This window comes from Mirounga angustirostris, unplaced genomic scaffold (genome assembly GCF_029215605.1).
Source record: "Mirounga angustirostris isolate CCGP_5_RB_7025 unplaced genomic scaffold, mMirAng1.0.hap1 SCAF_1, whole genome shotgun sequence".
Taxonomy (NCBI): domain Eukaryota; kingdom Metazoa; phylum Chordata; class Mammalia; order Carnivora; family Phocidae; genus Mirounga; species Mirounga angustirostris.
This window is the reverse complement of record NW_026991709.1, coordinates 80,834,841-80,848,441: the sequence shown is the minus strand read 5'-3', so window position 1 is coordinate 80,848,441 and position 13,601 is coordinate 80,834,841. Positions and strand designations below refer to the sequence as shown.

Here is a 13,601-nt window from a genome sequence, read left to right as displayed (position 1 = left end):
AGACCAAGTCTCTTGTTTCTTCCTAGTCTCCCAGTCTGGGTAGTTCCTGCTTCACTTCATTTCTACTGTGCAGCCAGATACTTATTTTGAACTTTTTACTCAAGTGTAGCGTACATAGAGGAAAAGTACACAAATTGTGTGTAGCTTGGTGAATTTTCACAAACTGAATGCACTGTGCAACCAGAACCCATATGAAGAAATAAAACATTACTAATATCCCAGAACCTCTTCGTGTGCCCGTTTAGTACCTAACCCCAGGGTAATCACAGTCCTAACTTCTACTAGCATTGATCAGCTTTCTTGCTTTGAACTTCATATAAATGGAATGATAGAGTATGTGCTTTTGTGTGTCTGACTTGTTTACCTCAATATTATGTTTTTAGATTCATTCATATTTTTGTATGTAATTGTTCATTCCCATACATAAAAAAACCTTTTTTAAAATTATTTATTATTTATTTATTTTTAAAGATTTTATTTATTTATTTGACAGAGACACAGACAGCGAGAGCAGGAACACAAGCAGGGGGAGTGGGAGAGGGAGAAGCAGGCTTCCTGCTGAGCAGGGAGCCCGATGTGGGACTCGATCCCAGGACTCTGGGATCATGACCTGAGCCGAAGGCAGCCGCTTAATGACTGAGTCACCCAGGCACCCAAAAACTTTTTTTTTTAAAGATTTTATTTATTTGTCAGAGAGAGAGAGCACAAGCAGGGGGAGTGACAGGCAGAGCAGGCAGAGGGAGACGCAGGCTTCCCACTGAGCAGGGGGCCTGATGCAGGGCTCAGTCCCAGGACCCTGGCATCATGACCTGAGCTGAAGGCAGCCATTTAACCCGCTGAGCCACCCAGGCATCCCCCCATACATAAAATTCTTTATGTGTATACCATTATTTATTCATTTTACTTTTGATGGGCATTTGTGTAATTTCCAATTTCTGATTACTATGAAAAGTTGCTGTGAGGGGTGCCTGGGTGGCTCAGTTGTTACGTGTCTGCCTTCGGCTCAGGTCATGATCCAAGGTTCCTGGGATCAAGCCCCGCATTGGGCTCCCTGCTCCATGGGAAGCCTGCTTCTCCCTCTCCCACTCCCCCTGCTTGTGTTCCTTCTTTCACTGTGTTTCTCTCTGTCAAATAAATAAAAATCTTGAAAAAAAAAGTTGCTGTGAATATTCTTATTCACATCTATATATGTATGCATGTACATATACACACACACATTTCTGTTGGTTTTATACTTGGAATAGGAGTAGAATTGCTAGGTCATGAGATACGGGTATGTTCAGCCTTAGTAGATACTGCCACAGGTTTTTTAACGTGGTCAGAATAATACATACTTCCAGCAGCCCAATATGGGAGTTCTGAATACCATATGCTCATCAACTTGAATTTTCTCCTTTTCACTTTATCCATTCAGTTCTTATAGGTGTGTAGTGATACCACATCATAGTTTTAATCTGAATTTCCCTGAAAACTGATGAAATTGGGTGCCTTGACATAGGGTTGGGCCATTTGGATGTCTCTTTCGTGAATTGCCTTTTCATGTCTTTTGCTCACTTTTTAAAAAAAACTTATTTATAGGAATTCTTTATATGTGATGTATATAAACCCTTTATTAGATATATGTATTGCAAATATCTTCTTCCATTCTGTGGGTTACTTTTTCACTCTATTAATGGTTTATTTTGATGAGCAGAAGTTCTTAATGTAGTTCAGCTTATTTTGTTTTTCCATTATGGTTAGTTTTTTGTGTGTCTTATTTTAAGAAAATTTTGAAAATTCCAAGGTCATGATGATGCTATCTTATTTTGTTTTAAAATCTTTCTTTTTTCTGCCTTCAAACTTAGATCTGCAATTCATCTGGATTTTTTTGTATATGATGGTGTGAGGTATGAGCCAGCACCATTTACTGAAAAAAAAAAAAAAAAGTGATGTCACTTTTGTTTTAAATCAGGTGATCATATATGTGTGGGTCTGATTCCATTGGTCTTTCTACATGTTTGATATAATGGGTTTTGATATCTAATAGTCTCAGATCTTTGTTGTTGCTCTTAAAGATTGCCTTGGTTATTCCTGGTCTTTTGCATTTCCATGTAAGTTTTAGAATCACTTTATTAGTTTACATACAATGACACATACATACACTGAAATTTGATAGGATTATGTAGATTTTACATATCCGTGCAGGAAAATTGATATCTCTGCTGTGTAGATAGTAATTTTAAATTCAGCCTTATTGATAGGCTTCAATTCTCTTCTTTCCTTCACTTTTTCTTTCATGTATTCTGTAAGCCCTCAACCCTGGCTTAGTTTAACTGATCTGTTTTCTTTAATTACATCCCAAGGCTGCTTAAGAAAATCAGGTAAGATTCTGATTGGCCCTCTTGCTTAAGTCCTTGGTGCTGCAGTTCTCATTTCTAGATTATTTCCTTTCCCTTTTCCCTACAGCAGTTGTTCCACTCTACAGCTCTCAAGAGACAATCTCTCCTTGTTAATTCTAGCCTTTTTCTTAGCAGACGTGTGTGTGTAGATACCTGAAAAGCAGTTGGAAATATGGGCCTAAACCTCAAGAGAAATGTTGATACTGAAGTTTGGAGTCATTAGCATGACATGGGACTTGAAGCTATAGGTATGGATTAGCTCCATATAGGAAGTTTGTGAACTTGGAAGAGACGAGAGCTAAGAATATAATTCCAGGGAATAGCATCAATCAGAGGTTGGGCTGAGGAGAAAATAGAGAACATGACTAGTAAAAGAGGCCTCGTAAGTTGGGAGGAGTAGCAGGAAAGAGATGTACTGGAAACCAAGGGAAGAGAAAGTTTCAAGACGTAGGGAGTGGTCAGTAGTGTTAAATGATGCCAAGAGGACAAGGGCGTGCTGACTGAAGATAGGCCAGTGGATTTGGCTAGTACTTTCAGCAGAGGTGGTAGTCAATAGCTAGCAATGGTGGAGAGTACAGATAATGAGTTGAGATTGCTCTCATATAGGCATCGATGGAAATGGTAAGGCAGAATGCAGTCCAACCGAAAGGAGTATGATCAGAGCATTTTTCTTTAATGTCTGTTGCTCGGAATCACCCTGTTCAAAGCTAAACTCCTTATTCTGCTTTATCTGCCATTATTCTGCTTTCTTAGCTCAGAAGTATCATCTTTTGCCTGGTTGTTCAAGCTAGAAACCTTGGAATCCTCTTTGATTTCTCCCTTACCTCCCCACCTCCCAGCACCCCCCCTTTAAATGGTAACCAGGGTCCTTGGGTTTTCTCAGTAATGTCTCTTTCATTTTTCCTGCTCTTGACCTCTTCTGCCACATTCCTAGCCTCCACTCTCCTCTTTTTCCTTGACAATGCCTTATCTTCTTAATGGTTCTTCATAGTTTCCTTGCCTCAGTCTCCCCCAGTACCCTCATCCATCTTCCTACTGCCCCATTTATCCTTGTAAAAGGTGGTTCCCATCATGTGTGTCTACTTCTTAAACATCTTAGTTGCCTTCCTACTGTCTACTATATATAGTACACTAGTTCATTAAATTAGTGATACATGTCTGGCATTGAACTCTGGGCACTAGGGAATATAGTGGTAGACAAGGAGGACATGGGCCCTGCTGTCACCTGGCTTAATGGAATATAAGGCTTTTTACAGTTTGGGTCCCAGCTGATCTTTCTAGGATCACCTCTAACTCCTGCTCATATATTTGAGGACTATGTCCTTTTCCATGAGCAAAATCCATTTTATGAAATCACTGTGTTTGCAGATGCTCTTTCAAGCCCAGGATGCCTTTCTTCTGTTTGTCATATTTCTCACGGCATACTATTTGTAGTAAGGTGGTATTTGTTTTCTTCTAATTAGCCACTGGCTGTTAGTTAACTCGTAAAGCATCTATAGAGGTTTGAATTTTAAAAAGTATTCTGCTAACAATAATTTGCATAACTGCTTCTTCCTGCTACAAGGAAGAAATTTTTGGAGTGAACTCTTTATAGAGACAAAGATCTGTCTAGATTAATTTTCTCTTCTATGCCTCTCTGATCAATAACAATGCATGGAAAAGAGAGAAAAAAGCAGAAATAAGCACGAGTGTTTTCAAGAAACCCATTAATGCCTGTCTGCCTTATAGGGTATTTGGAATTGTGAATTTATTGATCCATATTCTTCCAATTTAGACTGATGATGAAGATGAGTCTTTTGTTCTTGAGGATCCTACACTGTTAAACATTGATACTATTGATTCTCACTCCTATGATACTTCGTCTGTGGCAAGTTCAGATAGTGGTGACAGGACCAACTTAAAAAGGTAAGTATTCACTTAAATCACACTTGCATATAGTTGCAGTATTGATCATTTAAAATGTAAATATGTCTTTATGCTACAGTGTGGTCTGCTGAAGCCCTGCATAGGGAATAGAAGGCCCACTTAGGTGGAAATAATATGCTTATTAGATCCTAAAGATTTGGGCACTGTTGAGGGGAGAAGCTAAAAAGGTGGATGCCATGGGGCGCCTGGGTGGCTCAGTTGGTTAAGCGACTGCCTTCGGCTCAGGTCATGATCCTGGAGTCCCTGGATCAAGTCCCGCATCGGGCTCCCTGCTCGGCAGGGAGTCTGCTTCTCCCTCTGACCCTGCCCCTTCTCATGTGCTCTCTCTCTCATTCTCTCTCTCTCAAATAAATAAAGTCTTTAAAAATAAATAAATAAATAAAAATGAAAATAAAAAGGTGGATGCCATGACCACTGTCCTCTGCACCCCCAGTAGGAAGCCCTAATAGCAGCCAGGGGCCCCCCGGAAGCAGTAAAGCCCTAGGAGGGAGTACGAGTCCAATTTGGCACAGTGTCTGTGGTAGAAACGTGGAGTTTGGTTCACCTCGCCACCCTTATGCTCTCTGCACTCCCCATCCCCTTCCTCCCACTCTCTAAGGTCAGATCCAGCATTCTTTCATTCCCTTGGAATGGGTTCAGAGGAGAATCACAAAATGATTAAAGATTTGGGAAAAGGACTTCTAACCCTAAATAACTTCATTTTGGCTGCTTTTCACCTCCCAAATTCTTGGAGAGCACATGAAAAGGAAAGCGAAGTGGAGGAAGCATAATGTAAATACTTTATTGAATTCATGTGTAACTTTAATGTTGATAAAGTCATGTGTATTTTTCCTTTCTTAAATTTTGCCTGTATTAGTGCTGTCTTCTTTAGCATGTCAACTCTTGTGGGATAGGGACCATTGCTGGATATATTAACCTGTTCATCACTATCTCCTACAAATAGATAAATATGTTTTTTCCCTCAGCTTTATTGAGATATAACTGACAAAAAACATTAGGCAAATGTAATGTGTACAGTGTGATTCTTTGATACACTATTTATTGTGAAATCATTACCACAATAGGGTTAGTTAACACCTTCATCACCTCACATAATTACCATTTCTGTTTTGGTAAGAACATTTAAGATCTACTCTTTTAGTAACTTTCAAGTGTATAACACATTATTGTCAGCTATAGTCCTCATGCTGTACATTAGATCCCCAGAACTTATTCGTCCTACAACTTGAAGTTTGTACTCTTTGACCAACATCTCCACATTTCCCTCACTCCTCAGCCCCTGATAGTACTGTTCTTTAGTCTTTTTTTAAATTCCACATGTAAGTTAGATCATATAGTATTTGTCTTTTTCTGTGTGACTTACTTCATGTAGCATAATGCCCTCAAGGTCCATTCATGTTGTCACAAATGGCAGGATTTCCTTCTTTATCACGGCTCAATAATACTTGTGTGTGTGTGTGTGTGTGTGTGTGTGTGTGTGTGTGTGTGTGACCTCTTACCTTTACCCATTTGAAGATATTTCCATTATCTTGGCTATTGTGAATAATGTTGTAATGAACGTGGCAGTGCTGATATCTCTTTGAGATAGTGATTTTGTTTTCTTTGGATATATACCTAGAAGTGGGATTGTTGGATCATATGGTAGTTCTATTTTTAATATTTGGGGGGAACTTCCATACTGTTTTCCACAGTGGCTGCACCAGTTTATATTCCCACCCACCAGTGCACAGGGATTCCCTTTTCTCCACATCCTCACCAACACTTGTCATCTCTTGGCTTTTTTTTTTTTTTTAAGATTTTACCTATTCATTTGAGAGAGAGAGAGCATGAGTGGGGGCAAGGAAAGGGAGAAGCAGACTCCCTGCTGAGCAAGGAGCCCAATGCAGGGCTCGATCCCAGGACCCTGGGACCATGACCTGAGCCGAAGGCAGATGCCCAACTGACTGAGCCACCCAGGCGTCCCTCTTGTCTTTTTGATAATAGCCATTCCAGTAGGCGATACCTCGTTGTGGTTTTGATTTGCATTTCCCTGGTGATTAGTGATGCTAAACAGTTTTCCATGTACTTACTGGCCATGTGTATGTCTTCTTTGGAAAAATGTTCAGATCTTCTGCCTATTTTTTACTCAAATTGTTTGGGGTTTTTTTTGTTTTTTTTTTTTTTTTGCTATTGAGACAGTAGTCTCCCTTTTCCACAGGGGATACATTCCAAGACCTCCAGTGGATGCATAAGACTTGCAGATAGTACTGAATCCTATATAAACTATGTTTTTTTCCTGTGTATACCTACAATAAAGTTTAATTTATAAATTAGGTACAGTAAGAGATTAACAACAACAATAATAAAATAGAACAATTATAGGAATATACTATAATAGAAGTTATGTGAAAGTGGTCTCTCAAATATTTTATTGTACTATACCTACCCTTCTTATAATGTCTTGAAATGATAAAATGCCTATGTGATGAGATGAAGTTAAGTGAATGACATATGCATGACACTGGGTTAGGCTACACTATTGACCTTCTGACAGTACCTCAGAAGGAGGATCATCTGCTTCTGGATTGTGGTTGACCACAAGTAACTGAAACCATGCAGATAAGGGAGGATTGCTGTATTTTTTGGATATTAACCCCTTATCAGATAAACAGTTTACAGATATTTTCTACTATCCCATAGGTTGTCTTTTCATTTTGTTGATTTTCTTTTGCTGTGCAAAAGTTTTTTAGTTTGATATAGTCTAATTTATTTATACTTGCTTTTGTTGCTTGTGCTTTTGATGACCTATACAAAAAATCCATTGCCACGACCAATGTCAAGGAGCTTTTTCCCTGTGTTTTCTTCTAGGAGTTCTATGGCTTAGGTCTTATAGTTAAGTCTTTAATTCATCTAATCCCTATAATTTTTGTGAGCGGTATAAGATAAGGGTACAGTTTCATCTGCATGTGATTATCCAGTTTTCCCAACACCACTTTATTAGAGACTGTATTCTCTCCCCACTGAGTGCTTTTGATTTCATTGTCAAATATTAGTTGAGTGTATATACAACTGTTTATTTCTGGGCTCTCAGTTTTGTTCCACTGGTCTCTCTGTCAGTGTTTATGCCAGTACCATACTGATTTTTGTTTTGTTTTTTTGTTTCATACTGTTGATTACAGCTTTGTAATACAGTTTGAAATCAGAAAGCGTGATGCCTCCAGCTTTGTTCTTCTTTCTCAAGATTGCTTTGGCTAATTGGGGTCAGTTGTGTTTCTAAACACTAACAATGAAATATCTGAAAAAGGAATCAAATAATTTATAGTAGCATCCAAAACGATGAAATACTTATGAATAAGTTTAACCCAGGAAGTGAAAGAGCTGTACGCTGGAAATTATAACACATTGATGAAAGATATTGGGGACACAAATAAATGGAAAAATATCCCACGTTCATGGATTAATATTGTTAAAATGTCCATACTCCCCCAAACCATCTGTAGATTCAATGCAGTCTCTATCAAAATCCCAATGGGATTTTTCACGAAAGTAGAAAATCCTAAAATTTGTATGGAACCATGATAACTTAAATGATTTTGACCATCTGGTCTCCACCTGCTTCAAAGATATGATGTCTTTTAATCAGTCACAGGAATAAAAGGCACAACATAAGGAATACAATCAGTGATACTGTAATAGTGATGTAACGGGACAGCTGGTAGCTGCGCTTGCAGTGAGCATAACATAACGTATAAACTTGTCAAGTCACTAAGCTGTACACCTGAAACTAATGTGTGTCAACTGTACTCAAATTAAAAAAACATATATGGGTCTTTTTTTTTTTTTTTTTGCCTTATTTAATGTCAGTATAGCATCAGTCTGGTCCCTGCTTACCATTTTGACCTAATCTCTAAGCACCCCTACTCCCATCCTCCTGGTCCATGCCTTTTGTGTACTTACATTCCCCTCACACACTGTGCACATTTACATCTTCATATTTCTGTTTGTGCTTTTTTGTTGCCTGCCAGACTCCTACTAGTTATCCATCAAGGCCAGGTCAGACATCTTTTTTTCTGTAGCTGTCCCTGATATCCCCTTAATAAATAAGATGAAACTCCTCTTTATTTCATCTCTGTAGTGCTTTACCCATGTTCTTTCCTAACATTTATCTTTTAAGATTAAGTTACTTATGGGGCGCCTGGGTGGCTCAGTCGGTTGTCTGTGTTCAGCTCAGGTCGTGATCCTAGAGTCCTGGAATCAAGCCCCGAGTCGCGTCAGGCTCCCTGCTCAGTGGAGAGTCTGCTTCTCCCTCTGCCCCTCCCCCTGCTCCTCTGCTTGCTCTCTCGCTCGCTCGCTCTCTCTCGCTCTCAAATAAATAAATTCTTAAAAAAAAAAAAAAGATTAAGTTACTTATTAGTCCCTGTAGCTAGGCTGCAAGATTCTTGAGACTAGGAAACTTGACTTACTTATTTTTGTATCCCCAGAGCATACTTTTAGTCACATAGAAGAGGTGCTCAGTGTTTGGTAGAAAATTAAAAATTATTTTTTGTACGATGATGAGTTGGGTAAGTGAAAGGAGCTGTTAGTAGGAGCAGCAGAGATAGAATAATGAGTGGGGAATTTGAGGTGCTTGGTGGAAGAATGAGAGAGGGCAGTTAAAGATTGGAAGGCAAGAAAGATGGGCAAGGGTGGACAGTAGGTAGAGGTAATGTAGACATGCAGGGCAGGATAGGCAACCTTCTGGTGAATAGTAGAACCTCTTGCCATAGTTTAAGGTGAGCGAGGAACAGTTTGAATCAGTGAAAAAGGAATGGTGGCTTCATTTTCATATTCATTTTCCTGCTTGTGCTTCTCTGAGGTTCAAGGTGGGTTTAGTACAATATCTTAATGTAGGACTGTTAGACTCTTTATACGTCATTGCAAACAGAGCTAACAAATTACAGTCAGTGTTGTTTTCTACTTTTTTTTTTTTAAGATTTTATTTATTTATTTGACAGAGAGAGAGAGGGAGAGCAGGAACACAAGCGGGGGGAGTGGGAGAGGGAGAAGCAGGCTTCCCGCTGAGCAGGGAGCCCAATGCGGGGCTCGATCCCAGGACCCCGGGATCATGACCTGAGCCGAAGGCAGACGCTTAACGACTGAGCCACCCAGGTGCCCCTCTACTTTTCTTATTCTTATGTGTGTTTTGGACTTTCAAAGCTTTGAGACCCTGCTTTTTCAAAAAAATTTTTTATGTTCTTCAACATTTTCTTTCTTTTTTTTTTTTAGGAAGAAGAAATTACCTGATTCTTTTTCACTCCATGGGTCAGTTATGCGACATTCACTTTTGAAGGGAATTTCTGCCCAGATAGTGTCTGCAGCTGTAAGTATTTTGTTCTCTTCCCCAGATTTGTAACCTGCAATGGCATAATGAAGTAGGAATGAGCATAAAACAAAGCACAGCACTTCTCTTGGCCCGAGGCTTAAAAAAAAAAAAATAGAATCTGGCTTTCATGGGTCTTGTGTGATTGTTTTTGACTCATAAGACATGGCTACACATCTTGACGTAGAAATTAGTGCAGCCATGAAATAAAGGTCTGCTCAGAGTCTCTGGTGTGCCTAAGTGAAATATGGCAGCAAGCCTAAAAGGAACACTATCTGCCTTTTCTTTAAATTCGTTTTCAGTTTAGTTGCCATCTTGTGTATTTGGTTGAGTTAGAATGCTTGTTTTTTTTAGTCTTTTCATACGGAGACATGATTGATCAGAATCTTTTACAGCTGAGTGATTTTCTTGTAATTCCCAAAACCCTTTTCATGTACCTTATTTTATTTATTCTTACAACTTTGAAAGTAAGGAAAGCCATATCCTGTTTTACAAATGAGAAGAGAGGCTCCTAGAGGTGATATATTAACTTGTCTTACATCATTGGGTTAGGAGATAGCAGAACAATTATTCCAAATTGGAGTTTCTGGCTCCGCTGTTGTGCTGCTTTGTTGTGAAATGGAGGTGGTATTGGTGAATGTGGCCAGCGTGTAATGGCTGGAACAGAGTATCTGTGGTCTTCTTCGAAGATTTTTTTAGAGCACTGAGTTGATGAAAAAATTTTAATAGATCACCAAGACAATAGGTGCTGATTCTGGTATGTTTTATCAAATTTTCAAAGCCTATAATTCTATGTGGTCTTTCAGTTTTAGTTTTCTGAATTCATTGTGTAGATCTTATGTATAATAATGATGATGATGACAAAAGATGACATATTCATATCCCAGGAACTTTGACTTTTTAAATGTTTTCATAGAGCTTAATTGGTATTTTGCATATTCAGTTTGGACAAAGTTTTAATTTTCCAGAAGGGTAAGAGCTTGATATAGGAATGGCATCACGACATCATAACCACATTACAGTTGTCAGATTTATCCAAGAAGACTTCTGTTGCAGAAACCAAACCAAACCAAACAAACAAAAAGGCAAAACAGAAAGAAAGTGTTCTCTGTGGGCAGTTGGTATACCCTGACCCAGCTTATATATCATGAAGTCAATTTAAGTAGAGAGATAGTCAAACCATGGAGGGAACCTGGGCAATTGTCCTTCCTCTTTTAGGTGGAGAGTAACTCAGATTTGCTAGAATGGGAACCACCTGTTGAGGATTACATTTCCATGACGTTTTCTGAATTTAATCCTTATGTAGGTGATGAAATTCATTCCTTTCAAGATCAAGATGAACCAGAACAGTCATTTGACCCACCTGTGCAGTTTTAAAAATATTTTGAATAATGGAGACTGAACTAAAACTCAGACACTGAACATTGATTAGATAAATCTGTTATTTAAAAGGGTTTCTTCTCCCTCCTGAAGAGGAGGGAAAAATTCTAATAAATCCCAGAGTGTTTGCATTCTATTCTTATTTCATTGCTATGGCTGAGCTCCTTTGGTCTGTTAAAATGAAAACTGCTTTTCCTGTGACAGTGCTCATACTCTGCTTTCCTAATGTTGGATTACCAGCTCAATTTAAATTGTATGCTTTTCTGTGATGGTTGGTTTATTAACATGTAAAGCTAGTTATATTTTGGGGTATTTCTCCTGAATAGTTCAGTGATACCTTCAGCCATGTGGATAGTGATAGCGATGTTAGTAGGGTTGCCTGGGGCCTTGCTCATCATGGCTTTGTAGTCCATGCGTGGATGACACTTAGGAGAGATGAAACTTTTGGAGTTGTGAATGAAGGTCGCAGCTCATTCACAGATAAAAGTACTATGACAGATGACTACATTTTAAACTAATTCAAATTAATTTTAAAGGGTATTTATCACTTTGATGATCACCTAAGATAGTAGAGATACCCTAGCACAATGTCCCAAAATGTGTCCACTATCTAAGAAGCTCCTGACATGCCAATTAAAATGCAGATTCCTGGGCATCACCCCAGACCTACTGAATTGGCATCTTTAGTAGTATAGCATAAGGATCTGCATTTTAACAGGTATCTTAGATGATTTTAATGTAGCCTGGCTTTTGAGAATCACTACTCTAAAATGTTGCAACACCAGTACTAAATTTCTATAATCTCTAAAGTGCTTCCCACATCTCTGGTTTTGTAGCTTTTATTTTTTATATATTTTTTTTTATTATTTTTGTTTGTTTTTGAGCTTTTAAAGTAAGCTGACTTCTTAAATCAGAAGTTTATGTTCTTCATCTGCTCTCTCATTCTTTTTCCCTATCCAGGACACAAATCAGTCATTCATCAAATATTTATTGCATGCATCTTCATTGTCAAGCATGTAAACTTAGGTATACTTTTATACACACATATCCATACAAGGTTGGGTATATCCTGCTATCCAGAACATTGAACATGGCAGCCTTGTGATTGCTCTTCCTTATATTCCTGTGCACTGAAATAAGTTTCTTGAGTTAGTTCCCAGGAAGCTCTATAAAGTTGTATAAAATAGATTCTGCCTTCTGAGAGATTCTAATAACTAGTTGACCACATTGACAGGGACAGACAGAAAAGAAATGTAGAAGTGATATTAAAGGGCCTGGCCTGGGAACTGAAGCTGAGTTTTAAACACAGTTCTTCCACTTCTTGAATAATCTTGGGCAAGTCAGTTATGTTCTTTAAAACTTCTGTTTTCTTAATCTGGAAAGTCAGAATAATACATAATAATAATTGATTTGGATCAAAGTATATGTAAAGAGAGGGGCTTATATCATTTTCTGTTTAAAAATGAGAATATCTTTTCAAATACTCTTTTAATTTCGCTTAGGACAAAGTGGATGCTGGCTTGCCTACAGCAATTGTAAGTACACTTTAAATAATCCTTTAAAGGTAAGCTTGGGTTTGATTGGGTTTTCTTAGATTTATTCTTCTAATGTTCAAAGTTATTGCGTAAATTATTATAATAAAATCATAGGTCATTTACTGTCAGTAATCAGATTTAAAATTTTTCCATATTGAATGTTCTCTTCCTTTCTAGTGTATTGTTATTCTTCAGGCTTTTGTTTGAGAAGCATATAATGGAATAATGATTAGCCTTTTCCAGGTTTATTTATATGTGGTCTTCCCATGCCCAAGTGAATTTGCTCCTTCTGTAATTTGGCCTCCCTTTGGTTGTAAGGGAGTGGAAAACCGCACTTGGTGAAATCACTTCGTGGTAAATCGTACATTTAATAGTTCTGAACTCCCTTGCCAAGCCTGCCAAATAGTAAATCTGTGGTGCGATTATAGAGAACTGGGGGATATTGAAAGCGCACTAGTGCCGCCTTTGCTTGAACACTTCCAGCTGCCTCCTGTCGCTTTCTTATTAGTCAGTCAGTTGGTGAGGAAGTGGGCTGAATTTTGAACATTTCTGGTGCCTTTTGGCTCCTGTGAATAAACTGAAGGGCTTTCTCACCCCTTTCCCACACCTCATAGCTGGCTTTTGGTGGGGAGCATAAGTGCCTCTTACTTTGTCTGGACCCCTGAATTTTTGGTTTTTTTTAAATTGCTTTAGAGGAAGCTAAGTGGTGTGTTTTTGCCTATAATGTTGAACATATGATATTTTGATATTGTTACCCTTGGAGTAAATTTAGAGGGATTACCAGAAATAAAACGTCCTGAGTTTCATTTCCCGTTTTGCCTCCTAGATGAAATTCTCCTTATTTATAATAGTTGGTATGTCATCTGGTGCCTAAAGGAAAGAAGACCAACAAATTCAACATAGATTGTTTCAAGATCCTTGATGTAATATTTCAAAATGTAATCTTCCCTTTTGTTCTCAGGCAGTGTCCAGTCTGATAGCTGTGGGTACATCTCATGGATTGGCTTTAATATTTGGTAAATTTTCTAAGTACTTTCCTTACTG

At 38.4% G+C, this 13,601-nt stretch overlaps 1 protein-coding gene across 4 annotated transcripts in view; it reads left to right on the top strand.

Moving 5' to 3' along the window:
* The window catches only part of VPS8 (VPS8 subunit of CORVET complex), a 252,839-nt gene that overhangs the window by 15,987 nt on the left and 223,251 nt on the right, over window positions 1–13,601 (top strand). For all 4 annotated transcript variants that reach the window (XR_010409242.1, XM_054504291.2, XM_054504292.2 and 1 more), the window contains exons 4-7: window positions 4,153–4,283; window positions 9,549–9,642; window positions 12,525–12,557; window positions 13,519–13,573. Coding sequence is in view for 3 of the 4 variants with exons in the window: in XM_054504291.2 (XP_054360266.1) it covers window positions 4,153–4,283; window positions 9,549–9,642; window positions 12,525–12,557; window positions 13,519–13,573 (313 nt within the window). In the remaining variant the exon portion in view is untranslated. The remainder of the gene's footprint in view (window positions 1–4,152; window positions 4,284–9,548; window positions 9,643–12,524; window positions 12,558–13,518; window positions 13,574–13,601) is intronic.